This window comes from Hemicordylus capensis, chromosome 5 (genome assembly GCF_027244095.1).
Source record: "Hemicordylus capensis ecotype Gifberg chromosome 5, rHemCap1.1.pri, whole genome shotgun sequence".
Classification (NCBI taxonomy): domain Eukaryota; kingdom Metazoa; phylum Chordata; class Lepidosauria; order Squamata; family Cordylidae; genus Hemicordylus; species Hemicordylus capensis.
The window spans coordinates 24,649,592-24,668,037 of NC_069661.1; the positions used below are offsets into that span (position 1 = coordinate 24,649,592).

Genomic DNA, 18,446 nt, shown 5'->3' on the forward strand with positions numbered 1-18,446 from the left:
TTCCCAGTGTGAGAGCTTAACCAAAGGTTAAATTTCACTCTGCCAAATTATATATAATAGATAGTAAATGAAATACATGAGACACCCCAATCACTTTGGTTGATTTTAAATCACTGAAAAATGTATGGAAAGCAGAGAAGAAGTGCAGTATAGCAAATCCTCTTGAGGCCTATTGTTTTAATCAGTTTTGTTTCTGGTGAGTTTAGTTTCTTGATTTTACCATTTTCTTGCCTCTAGTCCAGAGCTCATGCAGCTGTTCTACCATGAGTTATTTCCATAGACTAAGCTTGGTTTTGCTTGCATGGAGGGCCAGAAGGCAGCATTAGCTGATCAATAGAAGAAGATCCAGGTTGTTGTAAAATCTACGGTGATGGTTTAGGTGCCTCCTGAAATCAATAAAGAAGAGTGCTTCCTAAAAGACTGAAATGAAGAACAATTACCTACTCTAGCTAAATTACATTCCTTATTGGATCATTCACAGATCTGGGAGCTGGTGGGCATGAAACCAAGGTGTTGTAGAAATTTAGCAGTTGACATGGTGACAGATGGGATATACTATGGAGCTGGTTTAACTGTTGTTGGTAAATTAGATTTGCAGTTACATAAACTGTCAGGATCACAAAGGCTGTTTAAAGTTCTATGAATATAGAAACAAGTTTTGGTGGTTTCTTCCCCCCGCTTCTAGTAAACAGTTGTATTTGATTATTTCAGATACTTTGCTTCCTTATGTAGCATGCTGTCTGATGATTTTTCAAGCTGAGCTTTTAAGGTCAGAATAAATGAATTGGGAAAGATATGATACACTTTGGTAGTTCTTCAGATTAGGCTCTCACTCCTAAAGGATTTGCTAAGGATAAATTACCCATCAAATACTATCATTATTTCAGATTCTCTTGTTAGGTCTGTTTGTTAACATAGTATGCCATCTGAATTTCACTGCTAGTTTCCCATTAGTCCCATTCCAACTCAAGTCATGGGCAACTACTTATGCCTCTCCATCTTCATAAAAAATACATCCATTCATTTCAGAGGATCTAGATGAGTAACATGATGCGAAGGGAGATGCCAGCTATGCATCAACTGTGCATGCAAATGCCTGCTTCCATGTGTAAGTCAGCTCAGAGTGAATACCTCAAGCACATACTGCAATCCAAGGAAACCCAAGAAGGACTTCTGAAGAACACTCAAGAAGGTCTAGGAGGAAATGGCCTAATTTTCAACAAATGTAATATTCCCAACATACTTTGAGGGTACTTCTTTCCCAGGGGATAAGTTTATATGGATAAGGCAAGGCTACTGGAATATGCTCATCTCTAAAGGCCAATCAGGGGTCGTGACTAAACCAGACTCAAAACATATTGGAAATTAGCAAGTCCCGTCTACTTCAGTTATGTTCATACTGATTTGATTTGCTTGCTTCCAACAGCCCAATAAAATAAATGGCCACAAATTGCCCCCATTGCACCTGTCCTGCTGTTTATGCATATGCAGTAATATTTGCAGCAAGGGAGGAGAGGCAATGAACCACTTGGACTCCCAAATGTATAATCTGTTTGGGATTGAGGTGGCCTGCTGTTTCAATTCTCCTTGAGTGGACACTGGTGGCTGGTGGATGCTGGGGTGGGAGGCAGAGCAAAAGGCAAAGTGTACCTTTAATGAGAGATGCATGGCCAGTGCACGGCCAGTTGGATGTTCGGGATGTCAGATGGTGGTGAGAGCTTTTACAAGTCGAGAATCCGGACTGCTTGGGGCCAGAGGTGTTCTGGATTTCAGATTCTTCCGGATTTCGGAATATGTTCATAAATGAGATATCTTGGGCATGAAAGGTCACTGGGTTTTTTTCTCCAACAACCCCTGAAGTTTCTTCCCGTCTTCCAGCCAAGCTCCTTCCTGCTTCCCCTCCTTCCCCTCTTGCAGACCGGCTTGAGAAGTGTTTGAGTGGCAGTGCAATCCTATTCACAAAACCAGCTGGGCTCCACCCCAAAGGAAGGCTCTTCCCCTGTTCGGAGCGCCATTGCAGGTGGAGCCCCAGGTGCTGCTTTGCCTCCCTGGCCCCTGCCCTGCCTGCAAGTGCCCTTAAATGCCTCCAGCAAAGTTCCCATCCATGTGGGAAGGGAAGAGGAGTCGAGGCTGAGGAGGGGCCAGGCAACTGCCATTGCAGACGGAGCCGTGGGTGTTGCTTTGCCTCTCTGTGAGTTGCAGGTGCTGCTTAATTTGGGGGCTTTTTTCTGCTTTGCCACTGTTAGCTGCTGAGTTGGGGCTGGGCTTGGTTTGGAGGCTTTGTGAGTGGTTGAAGCTACAGGTCGAGGATCCAAGCGGAAAATACAAGAGGTGTTTGGTTTTTTCCTCGGCATGGTGTCAGGATTTCAGAGCTTTCCGGATTTCGAGAGTCCAGATAAAGGATTCTCGACCTGTACTGATCCTTAAAGGGATATTATCTGCCTTCCTCTCCACCCCCACGACCCAGTACCCACCAGCCACCATTGAGTACATATGTTTTAGAGTACGTATAGTCTTATGTGTAGCACTTTTCAGAATGGAAGGTGTTTTGATTAAAGTTTTGTTGAATGTGCTTTAATGTTTTGCTTTAGGAAAAATGTGGTGGCCATTCTATTTGAAAGCTTTTAAAAATAGTACCACATGTGCTTACCATTGCCCTTGGAATATATTGCTCCAGAATCACATGTTCAGCTCTCCCATGAGTTTGTGACTTGGACTGGTCCAGCACTTTCAGAATAAATCATTGCTAATAAAACTAAGAAACAATACAAGAAGAAAACTTACAAAGCACACGGCTTATGAGGTCTCTGAACCACAGGCTTTACAGATCAAAGAAGCGTTTGTGGCTTTTCTAGATTTGGTTCCAAGTGGCTGTATCTGAGTACTTAAAAGAAACAGAAATGAAAATGTCAAAAGACATCCACTGGGCCTGTTCACCCCTTAGAATACTGAAGCTAGACTAATATTAGTTGGTTTTGAAGCACATGTAAATGCTTGAGCTAGATTGAAGCAGCAAACAAATTTGGAAAGCATAGAACAAAGGGTATAATTACGTTTCCAAATAACTTCAAGAATTGAGTACAATGGACTCTGTTACAGTTGGTTTCTCATACACAAACTGGAGCTTTAGAACTATAATATCACTAGCTTCTAAAAGAAGAAAGAAACATAAAATGTGCTAATTGCAGTGTGAGTTGTGACATACCTTTGAAAGAACTCCCTTGAAACTTTGCATCTAGGGAATGGAGCATATTTATCTTTCTTTCCCCCACTCTCTCTGTCACTTCTTTTTTTCTTTCAGTCTTTCATGCATACATATTTCAGAAGATTAACAAAAACATTTTGAATTTGCGTGTGAATCTGACATTGTGCATTTTGATGTATCTTTACAAGAGAAGGAATATTTCACTGATTTAGTTTTACTTTTCAGCACTTGGATTTTGCTTTGTTAAAAAGGCTTTTAAATGTGCCACTAGGGTATTTAATCACAGGCAAGGAGATTACAGCCTGACACTTCTGTATCATTTCATATGAGTCAACTTTTATCTGAATGTGAAAATCTTCCTGGAGAACAGATGACGAGTGGTCTCAGCTTGGGCTCATATTACATGACCAGTGCAGTGGTGGTCATTCCCCTATGGCCAGATCCAAGCTGCAGCACTACCATCTGTACAATTCAATAATGTATGTCAGATGAAGGGATGTACAGATCGATTCGCTATCGAATCAATCTGTTGGGGACTGGGGGTGATTTGTTGATTTGTTTGCAAATCGAATCGCCCCTTGAATAAAGGGCCTGATTCAGTCGTGAATCGAATCACCCCTGATTCAGGTGGATCGATTAGCTAGCAATTGGTTTAGCAGACGCCATTTTGTTTCCGTGTTTTTCAATCGCTGATTGGTCTCCTGGCACTGGATTCCGATTGGCTTAAGATCTCTTTGCTTCTTGATTGGCTAGTTATCTTTCAGATCAAGTGTTGGCAGGGGCAACTGGGCCACCATTGAAAGGGGGGAGGGAGCAAGGAGGGGGGGTCCCAAGGAGGGAGTTTCGAAATGTATATACTGCCTGGAGGCAGAGAGAGCCATTGCTTTTGTGCCTCAGGAGAGCAGAGAACTTGGATCAGAGACAGAGAGAGACTGCAGCAGCACTGGGAGGAGAGCAGGTCTGGGACAGCTGGCCTGGCTGGCCCAGCAGTGAGTGGAGAGACAGCGTGCCTGCTCTGTCTCTCTGTTGTTTTAAAACCTTTTAATTGCAGTGCTTTCCAACTGCCTTTATTCCCCCCCCCATTTTAAAAAAATTAATTTATACCAGCAGCACCAATAACTTTAACTGGATGCTTCTTAGGATTTTATTTTACTATCCTTGCTTTTAGTAAGCCCCACACCCAGTGACTTTAATAACTGGGGTGCTGTGTGTGTGTGTGCACTGCAGTTCCTCTCTCCAATTATTTTACAATAGTAAGCAGCCCAGTGGCTTAACGGGGTGCTGTGTCTGGATTTCCTTTCCTTGTAGATTCTTTTTTCTCTCATTGCTTTGCTTCTAGCCAGCCCACTTTAGTGACTGGGGTTCTGTGACCCACCAGATTGTACCAGCAGCATCAATACCTTTAACTGGGTGCTCCTTGGAATTTTGTTCCTTGTTTGTTTATTTTTTTCTGGGGTGTGCTGTGGATGTGGATGCTTATTATTGTTGTTGTTGTTGTTATCATTATAATTATATTATATTTTGCATGTATGATTTGATGAATCAATTCGGGTTTTTTGATTTTCGATTTGCTAGTGAAGCGAATCACAAAAAATGATTTGTACACACTCCTAGTCAGATGATGGATGTGGTTACTTCCCCTTCCAGCATCAACAGCATCTATGGAAGTGGTAACATTGGGTGTATGAATTAAGCATGCCAGGTCCTTGACCCACATAATGAGCCCCTGGTGGCGCAGTGGTAAAACTGCCGCCCTGTAACCAGAAGGTTGCAAGATCGATCCTGACCAAGGGGCTCAAGGTTGACTCAGCCTTCCATCCTTCCGAGGTCAGTAAAATGAGTACCCAGAATGTTGGGGGCAATATGCTAAATCATTGTAAACCGCTTAGAGAGCTTCCAGCTATAGAGTGGTATATAAATGTAAGTGCTATTGCTATTGCTAAGTGCTATAATGGCTTACTACTGAAATGACTGGTGCAGTGTGGGATCTGGCCATAGGGGATGCTCCAGCAGAACACACAGAAAGCAATTGCAGGGGTTACTTTCTACACCAATGCCAACAACCCCTAGGGCAGATGCAGTTTTGGTGTTGGAAGTAAGATTAGTCACCTGACCCATGTGATTGATTGCTATAAAAGTTACCAAAGCAATGCTGGGAGCAGCAGGCAAGATCCTCCAGTGCAAAATAACAGGCTCTTGGTAGCTGGTAGCATCCGCTACCTATTCATATGGTGGAGGAACAGGTGACATTAATTCAGTTTCCTCCTCCTGCATTGTGATGTATGCCAATGCAAGTTGTGGGCATTGATCTGATATAGCAAGGATAACTGCTCTTGTAGCCTTTGGGTGCTTGATATGGATACTTAAGCCCTGTCTGCCCAGACGGACTATATTTATCAAATTATATTCAGTAAATATAGGACAACTGTCTATTATTTGTAGTTAGTCTTTGAAAATGTTGTAGGAAGTCCCCAAGCAAAACATGCCTCCACAGTGTTCCATACATCTGTTCTGAAAGTACAAAGCACCATATGTTTCTCCAAGTCTTTCTGATATTTCCATCCTTCAGAAAAGATATCCAAGTTCAGTTTATTGTACCTCATTTTTTAAAAAAAAAATCATTTAAAATTGTAAGAAAAGTCCTCCATGCTATTCTTATGATGCCTGGGGATTTCTGTTAGCTTTTAATATTTGTTGCTATTTTAATCAACCATAGGTGGGAATACTTAACCTGTTGCATAGCTGCAGATTCTACTGGGAATATTTTGCATGCTCCAAGCCGCCTTGCTGTTAACATGTTGCGTTCCAGATATTTCATCCTCCTGTCCTTTCTGTTTTCTATGCTCCAGGCTACATATCCAAACAAAATGGTGAGCCAAACTCTCAACACAAAGGACAGAAAGTCAGCACATACACCCACCGAGGACCATTTTAGATGTTCACCAGGCAACCAAGCAACCTCCTACGAAAGCAAAAGCTGCCAGCTGCCAAGTGTGTGCCTCAGCAACTTCCTGAAAGAAAAAGAAATGGTGGAAGTAATCAAGCACACGAAAGACACTTATGAAGCCCTTGCTGCAGAGATGAATCAGAATGGCTTAGTGGGAGAGGCACAAAGCACGCCGAAGCCAGTGGCCAAAGCTGAGAATGTCCCTGTTTTCACTGGGTCTCTGATGGATCACACTCCTGTCCCCCGACAACACTCTACTTTCATAGGGAGGCTGGGACAGCCTCCAAGAGGACCCATCTCTTTACACATGTACAGCAGGAAAAATGTGTTCCTTCACCACAACCTTCATACATCTGAGCTTCAGACTTTAGGCCAGCAAGATGGGTAAATGGAGTCAGCACATATTGTTGCAGACAATGCTTCAAGGGGACACGATGCTAATTTAAAGTTGACTTTAAAGATGTCATCAGCTGCTACCTACAATTTGTTTTAAATTTATTATTGTTGTACATGAGATCTGAACTTGCCCTGTAAATGAAGGAGTGGGGTGGGGGTGGGAAGGAAAGGAAAGGGGAAGGTTAGCATGTTAACTTATGTAAGTAGTTGGAATGTCTTACGGAATTCACCAAGTGTGAAATCCTGAGTTTAGTGAAGTCAATGATGAAGCTGTATTGGCTTAATCATGAATGGATGGGACCATCTTCATATGTCTGAAAGAGGCCCAACATTTTGTTTGTACCATCAACCATTCAGTTACCTAAGAGTTCAGAAGATGATATCGAATAACATGCTGTTCTTTTACTAATGTTACCGTGAAAGTAGATGTGAGGAATGAATAGAGAATTAGTAAGAAAAAGAATCCCAAGCTGGTACAAATTGGGGCGAGGTAACAATTGTCTTTAGGACAATTGTCCATGTGTTTCTTGTTTTGTTTTTTGCTTGGTTGTATGGTTGGTTTTGTATTATGAAATTTGCTCACTCATCAGTTAGAGCTTGCCTGCCCATGCTGGGCTCATTTGCAGAAATGACAGAGCGGGTTACACACAAACCTAAGAACTGTATCAGGACAAGGTCCATCTTGTTCAGCCTTCGGTTCCTAAAAGAAATTATTTGGATGCTTTAAGGCATTCCTAAGCAGGGCATGAAATGGATTGCCTTCTTCTGTTATTTATACAGAGAAATCCTGCCTCTCTATGACTGTTCTATTTAGCTTACCACAACCAATAGCCAGCACTCATTTTGTTTTAGCCCAATCTTCTTCCTCTGTTGCTATATTAAGATGTATCAAATTGGGGCAATGCATTTGTGCTTTGGCCAAAGATCTCTCCTTTTTATATAGAATGTGACCAGCGTAACTCATAGAGTAATGTCAAGTCCAGCACTTCACATGACAACTGAAGCAATCATTCTGAAGATCCAGTCCCCAGTTTGACCATGCCTAGATAGCTTTCATGTTAGCACTTCTGCTGTATGTTCTTGATCAAACATTTTCTCCTAGTGCCCTTTGCTTCGTTACCACCATCCTGGCATAACATGGTTTCAGCTGGAGCCTCCCTTAAAGAGTAGATGTATTAAGACACATCAGTACAGAACAATCCAGAGTAAAAATAGGTTTACTAGGATGGTTTACTAGGATGATCTTTAGGTATCCAGTCCCAGAAAACTGAGTATCCAAGATGGGCGGTGACTGCTTAGCCAAGCATAACAGCATAACCCATGCCATTATTCTAAAACTGATGTGACATCTGCAGAAAGATGGTATATCAGCACTGCAGGCCAAGCTTTAGGGTTAGAATGCCAGGCATTTTCAGGGAGTACTTACCTCATATTCACTTGCTTGTTAAATCGGTATGTCAGTGAATGGAAATGGAAGGTATCAATGCCACAGAATTTTAAAAAAACAGCAGAGCTTTAAAACAGCATTTGCTGTCGATGAACAGAAGTATTTTAAGATAGCACAGCCTGTAGGAAGGCCACTTATTTTCATGTCAAATAACTAGTTACATTGAAGTCATCCCAATGGCATATGGAACATTGATCATAAAGGAATCCAAAGCCATCTGCAACAGCAAAGGGCTTCCAAACTGTTCTCAGTATAATGTCCTAGGTGACATCTTTGTTCTAGTCTTACGTGAGTAACTTGGCTAGATTGAACAATGTGCAATACAGAACATTAAGCTTTGTTTAAAATGCTGTGGTAAATTCTTGGCCCACTCCTGATCTGTAGGATGAAGTAAGCTTCTATATCCAGACCCCCTTGCTGGATGCCCCCAGTGAGCAGAAAGACCCTAAGTAGAACAACAAAGACCATATCTAAGACCTGGTGATGTTCAGGTGCATGGACCACCTGCTGCACATGCATCTTCTAGCAGTGGGTCAACATATTCAGCTTTGACACATTTCATCCACCTGTTGGGGATGAAATGTGTCAAAGACCACCTGAGACCAGAAAGGCATACTTGGGAAGTGCCCCATTTTATCTTCTCAACAATCTAGTACAAGGGTTCCTTACACTTTCTTACATACATCATCACATTACATACACTTTCATCACATACATATCCTGTATCGGAGCTCCGCGGATCAGGGCCAGTAGGTTTTCATATTGATGCAAATATAACTTGAATTGGAAATATCTCCTGCAGTAAAGGCACGTGCTAACAGATTTGCAGGATGTTATATATATGAACCCAGTTTACATATATTCTAACAGCTTGATGAGATATTGGCTGACATACTGTGCAACATTATGCATGTGGTGGAACATAACGTGTGCAGTTAAGCAAGAGTGCAAGAGTGCAGTTGCACAAGCACAAGAAATGCACAAAGGGAGTTGTGCAACAGTGAATCCATTGTGTAACAAGCAGTATGTCAGCCATTTATTCATAAGGAATTCTCTTGAAACCAGTGCAGCAGAATAATGGGACGCATATATTGTTCGAGACATATTTTGTCTCCTACTAATAAATGGAACATGAACAATTTTAGGGTTGTCAGAGGTGAGATGAAAGTGCATGACTCAAGACAAAGATCTAAAAAGAATCTTCCATTTTGTCAAAGATGGATCAACATGTGGCCTTTCAAATCTGTTGAGAGCTAGGGCAGTACAAGTGTTGGAGTGACTACTGGACTAGAACCCTGCTGAGCTAGATTTGAATACTGATTGCATGAAGCTCACCCATCAGCCTTGGGTCCATCACATAAAATGGGGTATTTCCCAAGTACGCCTCTCTGATTCCCTTGGATGGAGGAGAGTGAGAAATAAATCAATATGACAAATATGACAAACAATTATATATGACAAATACTTATATACCACTTTACACACACACACACACACACACACACACACACGGCTTCCTGTCCCCAAATGGCTCACAATCTAAAAAAGAAACATAAGATAGACACCAGCAACAGTCACTGGAAGTACAGTGCTGGGGATAGATAGGGCCAGTTGCTCTCCCCCAACTCAGTAAAGAGAATCATCACTTTCAAAAGGTGACTCTTTGCTCAGTTAGCAAGGGAAATAAACACATTCTGCAAAATTACAATGCAAAACGGCAGCTTCAACGAAGGAGATCACTGTGAGTAGATTTGCCCATCTTAATCAGAAAAGCCTGGCCTGGTTCTTCTGATATTGCCCTCCTGGTGTGGGAGATACTGCAGCCCCACTCCTTCCTGCTCTGCCAGTCAGGCTTCTTGGTTGCTTTCAAAGTGCATCATCGATGTATCATGGAGTTCAGTGTTCACCTTTGCATTTTCATCTCAGTCCTCTGTTAATGATACAGCTGACTGAAAAGGGCATCTGAAGACTGTTAACTAAGGATGTGCACAGAAGCGGGCAGGGGTAGTTTGATGGCGGGGGTCGCTTTTTAAGGGTGGGGGAGGGTGCACTTCCTCCACTCCCGCCCCTCCCAATGCTTGGTATTTGCAATGTCTGACGGAGAGGCAGCATACCTCCCTGCATCTTTGTCTGCTCCCTGGCCAGAAGTGGCCGGAAGTAGCTGGCACACGTGTCAGGGAGCGGACGGGGCAGCAGGGAGGTATGCTGCCGCCCCGTCGGACTTTGCAAATATCGAGTGCTGGCGGGGGGAAAGCAGAGGGTGGGATAAGTGCACCCTCCCCCACCCTTATGGTGCGAAACACCCCCCCGCCTTCGATCGTCGAACCTCCTAGTGTTTGAACCTGTTCGGAGGCCCATAAAAGGCCTCCTACTATTAACTATGGTTTTCAACCTGTTTATAAAAAAGATTTCTACATGAGGTCTGTTCCAACTGTGTCAATAAATGATCATAAATTATATGATATCATTTATCATATAATATCAAAGAATCAAAGCAATTCTTTCCAGGACACAAATGCACTATTCTACACAAATAAAGGAGTTTTCTTCCATTTTATACATATATACTGTATAATGCTTGTTTATTTCTTGGGTAGCCAATGTTTGGATTACATTTTGTAACAAGAAAAAAAAACTTGTCTAAACCTATGATATGGGAATTTAAATTCAAATATTTTCTTGGAAGATTTTTTTTTAAAAGCTAAAACATAAAAACACTTGGTGAACAGTAGAGCAATTAAAACAAGGGATGTTTGCTAGAAATATCCACTTGTAGTTGTTTTGTATCAGTATTTTCTGCATAGTATTTCTAAAATGTAAATGAGAGAAGGGTCTTCTCTACATAGCAATGTACAGTGCAACAATACCTATAAACCAGGGGTACTTTCTAGTATCCTCCTGTGTATAATGTAACTCATAAAACAACAGCTTGCAGACACTTTTTCAGTGACTAGATTCCTTTGTACTGAAATCTCTAGTTTCCTAAGACAGTTCTATGCATAAAAATGATTTATACATCTTTCCAAGGCTGTACATATCCACCCTTCTGACATCACGCAAGGGAAAAGGACTTCTTATTTTTGGAAGATATGTCTCTTTCCTTTCCTTTTTCTTTTTCTGAATGTGTCTATAAAACAAAAACGTAACTCTTGTAAAACTTCCCTAGCAAATTGCTACTTCCAAAACCACTATTGTGAAGTGTGTGATTTCCAAATCACAATGGTGGTGTTATAATTGACATTTTAAGGCAAACGTAATCCTTCAGGGAGCAGAAAAAGTTTCTATTTCAATCAAACGTCCTACATTTGCTTCTCAAAGAGCTGGTGCAGAATTATGTTCTAAGTCACTTCTCATAGGGATGTGCACGGAACTGCAGATGGCTGATTCAGCAGTGGGGAAGGGTTAACTTTAAGGAGTGAGGAGGGTGCTCTTCCCCCCAACCACCGCCACATTTTCCCCACTGGCACTGTCTGCAAAATCACTGGCATGGAGCGGCAGCATACCTCCTTGCTACTCCAGTCAGCGGCAAACCAGAAGTGCCCAACATACGTGCCACCCAGGAAAGACTAAAAAGGATTTGAGGGGCCCCAGTGGGTATGGAGGCCCTGGACTTCAGTTCCGAAATCCAGGGGTAAGAGTACCTCTGCTCATTGTACTCCCCACCATGTTGGATGTTTCTGGATGGATCATCAGAGCTTCTAGCCTAACAAAGGGACGAGATAAATCTTGCTGTTCAGGTAGAGACTCTATCACCATTATCCTGGAATGACCCATCAGATGAAAATTTGATTTCATGTAAAGCACCAGACAATGACAGAGACCCTTCAGAAATGGTAGCTACCACATTTCATATTGAGACAGAATTCTGCTGAGGCTGCTAGCTGATTTACAGACATAACTTGAAAGCAAGGGTGTGACCAAATTGTTCTACTGCCAGCATCTGTGATGGAACATATTCCAGACCTACTCCCCACTGATCAGGCTTCATAAGATTCAGAGATGTCTACTTCTTTGAAAAAAGAGAACAAAAACTGGTGAGTGGAAGCCACATAGGCTATAGCTATTAGACTGGGCTATATCATTTCAGCTTGCAGTGGACTGGCCCTCTCATGAGAAGGCTAATCCCTGGGCAGCAGGGGCATAGCAAGGTTGGAGTGGGCCCAGAGACAAGATTTTAAAATGGGGCCCCCCTCACTGGAGCTCAGCTCATGAAGTAAAGAAATCTTCAATGAGGCTGAATAGTGGTAACAAAAAAGCATAGTTAACAAAAAGCATAGTTAAAAAGCATTGTGTGTGTGTGTGTGTATAACCTATGTGTCACAACAGAACATCATACTTAATTATTTTTTTAAAGGTTTTGTAAATTGTGGACGATGCAAGTCATTTAATGGTACAGAGAAAGACATGCTGTTCTGGTAGCTCCAGGTCTTAACACTCTCATGAATTTTGGAGGATGAATACAACTGAAGGAAGCCCGGGCGCATGCACGGCTGGGGGAGTCAGTCATGTGACTGGCCTCAGGGGGGGGCCCAAGGCAGTAGGCCCCCAGACAAGTGTCTCCCCTTGCGCTATTATAGTTACGCCCCTCTGAGTGGCAAGCTGACGTAGAAACAGGAGTGTGTTGGGGGTTCCTGCTCTGCTTCAACCGGGTCTGCCATCACAAGAGCATCCTTCATCACAGTGGACCAGACCCCAGGATCCTATGACTGCCCTCATATTGGGCCCAGGGTATTTAAGAGAACACCTTCTTCATTATGAACCTTGACACCTATTAAGTTCTTCAGGGGAGGTTTGTCTGAAGGTGCCACCAGCTTGTCTGGTGCCGACTCGGAGGCGAGCCTTCTCTGTAGTTCCCTCAGAGCTGTAAAAGACACTTCCTGCTGAGATTAGAGCTGCCCCATCCCGGTTCCATCCTTGTTTCCCTTTAGGAAACAGCCGAGGACACAGTTCTTCAGCCAAGCTTTTTAGCTATTTTAGTGGATTTTAGCTATTAATTTGCATTTGTATATGTTTTTAATTGTTTTTTGGGCCTTCTTTTGGTCCAGCAGGGTAGAGTGGGTGGGAGGGGAGTAGAGGGGTGGGAGGGGGGGTCATTTAATACTTACAAGCCCCATTGCAGACGCCTGAACCAGGCTGGAGAAGGCTTGAAGTGGGCCACTGGTGGCCCTGGCTACTCTGGGGGAGGCCGGTGGGAGTGGGGGAGAGCTGCTGATAGCCCCCTCCCCTCTCCACTAGCGGCCCACCAATGAGGCTTGTAAGTACTAAATGATTCCGCTTCTGCCCACTCTACCCTTAGGGAAGCCCCCTGCCCCTTTACTGGTAAAGGGGAATCCTCACCTGATCCCCCTTTACCAGTAGAGCTCTGAACTGGTTCGAAGTGGTTCAACCAGAACCAGAACCAAACTGGATTGGGTTGGTTTGAGTTTGGTTTGGATTTGAACCACACTGGCAAAGCTGGTTTTGTGCACATCTCTAGGCCATTCCCCTTGAGACCCACAGTGCAGTGGGTACTAGTATCTCCAGTGACTGTGCTGGTGTCTATCTTAAGTTTACTTTTAGATTGTGAGCCCTTTGGGGACAGGGAGCCATCTTATTTATTTATTATTTCTCTGTGTAGGCTGCTTTGGAAACCTTTGTTGAGAAGCGGTATATAAATATTTGTTTGTTGTTTGTTTGTTTGTTTGTTGAGGAAAACATTAAAATCCTCACACAACAGAGTATGCTCTGATGGTAAAGAAATTTAGCTCAAGAGATTATCTGGAGTCATTAAATTGAGTTCAAAAAACAAGAAATTAAAACATCTCATATTGAGAGAGACATAGATCAACATACCCAAACAGGCACTAGCCTTCAGCAACAACAGAACAATTCCGACAGACTCTTCCCTAAATTATTAAAGTCTCATCATGCCTCTAGTGGCCAGAATTGGTTACTGTAGTGCTAAAGCAATGATTTAGAATTCTAACAAGGTTTGTTGGGTGGATCAATCCTCTTGGCTGAATCATTTGCACTACCTCTATTATTACCCTGTTGTGCAGGGCTGCTCAACTTTGGCCCTTCTGCAGATGTTGGCTTACAACTCCCATAATCCCTGGCTTTTGGCCACTATGGCTGGGAATTATGGGAGTTGTAGTTCAAAAACAGCTGGGAGGGCCTAAGTTGAGCAGGCCTGCTGTTGGTGCTAAGGATCAAACTAGAAGCAGGTGTTTCAATGATCAGATCTTTTAAAAGTTAGATCAGGGCCACAGTTATGGGGGAGGGCCTTTAGTCCTACCCTCCCACACTGCTTTCCTGACAAATCTGATATATCCCCCAAAGCTGCTGTTTACCACAAGGGAGAAAAGATACAAGTGACATGTGGGGTACTGGTATGTTTTCTTTTGTAGGGCAAAGAGTGCTTTGGGGGGTGCTGTAGATTGGAAAAATGGTGTCGGAGAAAGGCTTAAAACCTTCTTTCCCCAGTGACACAGCCTTGATTAGATTTTGATCCTTTATTGCTGCTTAAAAAAAAAAAAATTAAGGAAGGAGATTTTGAACATGGACCTCGTTTATCTTGTTTCATTTCACCCTAATAAAAGAGTCTAGGGCTGCAAGTCACCACTTTGAACTCAGCCATGCACTAGGCAAGCCTTAGGCAAATCTCTCTCTCTCTCTCTCTCTCTCTCTCTCTCTCTCTCTCTCTCTCTCTCTTTCTTTCAGCCTTTTCCATGGAGACAGTTGACACAGCCACAGTCTGATTTGCTATGTGCCTCCCATGCATCTCTGGTACCCTACTCCTCTTTTGACATTTCCTCTTCCTTGGCAGCCCCTTTTCTTAACTATAACAGCAGCATATGCAGGAGAGTGAACTAATCCAGAAGTGGTGACTGGTGGAGGAGGAGTCAGCAGCAGCGGAAATGGGTTTGTGCATATGAGCGTGAGGGTGGCATTTGGTGTGCTGCCAGATATGCAGAGGTCTTGTGTCACCACTGGTAATTTGTAGTTTGGCCTTTAGTTGGTGCATTGATAGACATTTTGCTGCACGGATGTAACTTTGCAAGTCATCACAGTGTCGCACCGGCACAATGGCCCTTGCTCCTGAATCTCTTTGCTTTTTTGTCTTCAGCAGCAGACCATACGGATAGGCCCTGTAATGGGGAAATGAAAAGGATTTAAACCATATTTTCAAAACCTGTCACTATGTGTGGAAAACATATTCTCAAAATAGCAGGTGGGAGATGAGCAGGTGGGTTTCTTCACATACACATCTTTGTCCTGCTAAATTGTCAGGTTTTGTTTTCCACCTCATCAATTTCTTTTAATAATCCACTGCTTTTTCTGTTCATGTTTAAGCATGCAATAATAATAATGATAATAGCAGCCATCTACCTTGCCATATAGTTCTTTCCATTCTTTTACCCATAATATTATTTAGTTTGCAAAAAAAATAAAATAAAAGTACTGTAGATGTATAAATGGGCAACTGCTGACATTTCCAGTATCATTAAACCAAGAGACAAGGCAAAACATTGTTCTCAAAATAAGTGAGCAACAGATGTTTTGCAGAAGCCTGATGGAAGGGATAAGAATGACAGATTGGTAGTTTGTTCTCCCTTCTGATGGGAGCAACACAGTGTTGTTCTCATTCATAGGCAATCAACTGGCGCTTATAAGACATTATGCTCTAGTGAATAAAAATAGTAAGAGAGCCATAAACTGGAAGCTGCAGTATCTGTAGCAAGAGTGCAAGGGCAACTTTTTGCCACCTCATCAGACCGTGAAGGAGAAACCCCAAGAGAAATAGGTAGCAGCAGCTACATTTAGAGGGGGCCCAAACTAGGGGTCACCAAGGAAGACATTGCCCTCCTGAGAGGTTTTACACCAGTTTCAATTCTAAGTGGAAATAAATAAATAAATAAATAAAATATTGCTTTTTAACAAAAATTTGCAAAGCAATTTACCTAGAAAAATAAATAAATAATAAATAAGATTATTCCCTGTCCCAAACAGCTCACAATCTAAAATGAAACATAAGGTAGCCACCAACAACAGCCACTGGAGGGGTGTTGTGCTGGGATTGGATAGGGCCAGTTGCTCCCCCCTGCTAAATATAAAAGAATCACCACTTTGAAAGATGCCTCTTTGCTCAGTTATTAGGAGTCTACTACCACCAAAGCTTTAGTCCTGCTATATATTGTAAATCTTTCATTAGAACCAAATTACATATGATTGGGAGAGCCATAAACAGGATCTCAGGGAAAATGATGAATCATGATGGGGTACTGCAGAAAGGATTGAGCATCCTCTTCCCCAGCACTGCTTCCCAAACCCATTTCAATTCCCAACCCATGGCTATTTGGGAGACAAAAAATCCAAGTGATTCTGATTCCTTATGTCACATCTAGCTGTTTGGCCTTTGGACGCAGAATTCACCACAGCCTCTTCATTTCATCTTGTGCAAGGCAGATGCAGGAACAGTGGAATGTTGTGATCCTTTGTTTCACCTTTCCCCTCTTTCCCTTTTTGCCCTTGCCTCAAACGCTATAAACCCTTTTGAACTTTGGAGCTGGAGAAGACTTTTGAGGATACCATAGACAGCCAGGAAAACAAACAAATGGATCATAGAACAAATCAATCCAGAATTTTCACTCGAGGCACAAATGACCAGGCTCAAACTATCATACTTTGAACACATTATGTGAAGACCCAGCTCCCTTGACAAGTCTATAATGCTGGGGAAAGTTGAAGGCAAGAGAAGGAGAGGACGACCAGCAGCAAGGTGGATGGACTCAACTACGACAGCAATGAATGTACCACTGAGAGACCTTAAAGACCAAACTGAAGACAGATCATCCTGGAAAGAATCTATCTGTGTGGTTGCTAAGAGTCGACACTGACTTGACGGCACTTAATCAATCACTCAATCACTCACTCAATCAAAAAGTGCTAGTGGTTGAATGTCTGCATTGGCAATTTGCTCTCAAGTAAGGCCATCCAGCACTGTCAAAGTGTACAATGTTTGTTAAAAACAAGTTGCTCCCACCAAAAATTTTTACCACCAGGGTTCAAAAGCCATGTCTCTCTTTTTTGCATCTACTCACTCGACACCTTCCAACAGTTTACGTATAAAGAGGCAAAAATGGCATTTGGGTGCTCTGTGCTGCCAATGGGGATATGGTAAAATATTTTTATAGTGGAAACGTTAAAGATTCAGCAAATTTCTTAAACCATTCCAAGACTATACAGAATGGAATGATGTAAGCAACTAAACCTCTTTTTAAAAACAAAAACAAAAAAACCCAAACATCCCTTCATCTGAGAGTTTTCCAGCATTTTTGATTGGGGCTTCTTCCAAGCAAGTTATTTCAGAATTTCATTTTTTTAATGGTACCTGTAGTAAAGACCAAAAATACTAGAATTTAAAGGTTTGGAATGGCATCCAGATTTGTCTTGTGCTAGCATAAATGCTATTGTGCTAGCAAGGATTGGGGCTCTACCGGTAAAGGGGAATTGACCATTCAAAAGGGAAAGAGGATTTCCTTTTACCAGTAAAGGGGAAGTGGGGCTTGCCTAAGGGTAGAGCAAATGGAAGGGGAGTAAGTAGAACTGGTCTTGTAGTAGCAAGCATGACTTGTCCCATTAACTAAGCAGAGTCCACCTTGGTTGCATATGAACGGAGACTTGATGTGTGAGCACTATAAGATATTCCCCTCAGGGGATGGAGCTGCTCTGGGAAGAGCAGAAGGTTCCAAGTTCCCTCTCTGGCATCTCCAAGATAGGGCTGAGAGAGATTCCTGCCTGCAACCTTGGAGAAGCCGCTGCTAATCTGTGTAGACAATACTGAGCTAGATGGACCTATGGTCCAACTCAGTATACGGCAGCTTTCTATGTTCCTAAGTAACTACTTACAAGTGCTGGTGGGGATGGCCGTGGGGGCTGCAGGGAGGTGGAGCGGGGCAGGTGGGCGGCTCCCTCCACTCCCACCGGCCTCCCCCAGAGTAGGCAAGCCTGGCTGCAGTCCAGTTTGGGCCTCTGCATATGCATGGAGGCCATTTTAGTGACCTTCACACAAATTGCCATGCACTAAAATGGCCTTCAGGCATGTGCAGAGGCCCAAACTGGGCCACTGCTGACCCGGCCAACTCTGGGGGTGGTCAGTGCAGGTGGGCTGGAGCCCCCATCACCCCTGCTCCCCCCTGCCATGGCTGCCGCAGCCACCAGCACTTGGAAGTAGTTACTGCCTACCCTCCTGCCCACTCTACCCTTAGGCAAGCCCCCTCCACCCCTTTACTGGTAAAGGGAAATCCACACCAGATTTAGGATTGTGCACGGAACCAGCTGGCCTGGTTCGGTTTGAGGCCGGACCAGCCTCGAACCCAAGCTGGCCAGTTCATTCATGCACCCCCTTGAACCCCCTTGGTTTGGCTTGGTCTGGTGGGGGGGGGTGTTTGCAAGCCTTTTGTAAAAAATAA

General features: G+C 43.1%; 1 protein-coding gene and 2 long non-coding RNA genes across 4 annotated transcripts in view; 1 reads left to right on the forward strand and 2 right to left on the reverse strand.

The window, feature by feature from the left end:
* The window catches only part of CCSER1 (coiled-coil serine rich protein 1), a 1,155,632-nt gene extending 1,144,699 nt beyond the window's left edge, over positions 1 to 10,933 (forward strand). Inside the window, exon 10 of one of the 2 annotated variants that reach the window (XM_053252659.1) lies at positions 6,055 to 10,933. In XM_053252659.1, coding sequence (XP_053108634.1) covers positions 6,055 to 6,540 — 486 coding nt within the window. In that variant the 3' untranslated portion in view covers positions 6,541 to 10,933. The remainder of the gene's footprint in view (positions 1 to 6,054) is intronic. The other variant, XM_053252661.1, reaches the window with a different exon arrangement.
* On the reverse strand, positions 296 to 6,307 carry LOC128326221 (uncharacterized). The gene is made up of 3 exons (XR_008307897.1): positions 5,937 to 6,307; positions 2,785 to 2,884; positions 296 to 386 (listed from the first exon to the last, which is right to left on the reverse strand). It is a non-coding gene; the product is annotated as an uncharacterized LOC128326221 (long non-coding RNA).
* Positions 10,934 to 14,471: 3,538 nt separating the features above from the next.
* The window catches only part of LOC128326222 (uncharacterized), a 241,226-nt gene continuing 237,251 nt past the window's right edge, over positions 14,472 to 18,446 (reverse strand). The window contains exon 2 of the long non-coding RNA XR_008307898.1: positions 14,472 to 15,122. This is a non-coding gene — a long non-coding RNA (uncharacterized LOC128326222). The remainder of the gene's footprint in view (positions 15,123 to 18,446) is intronic.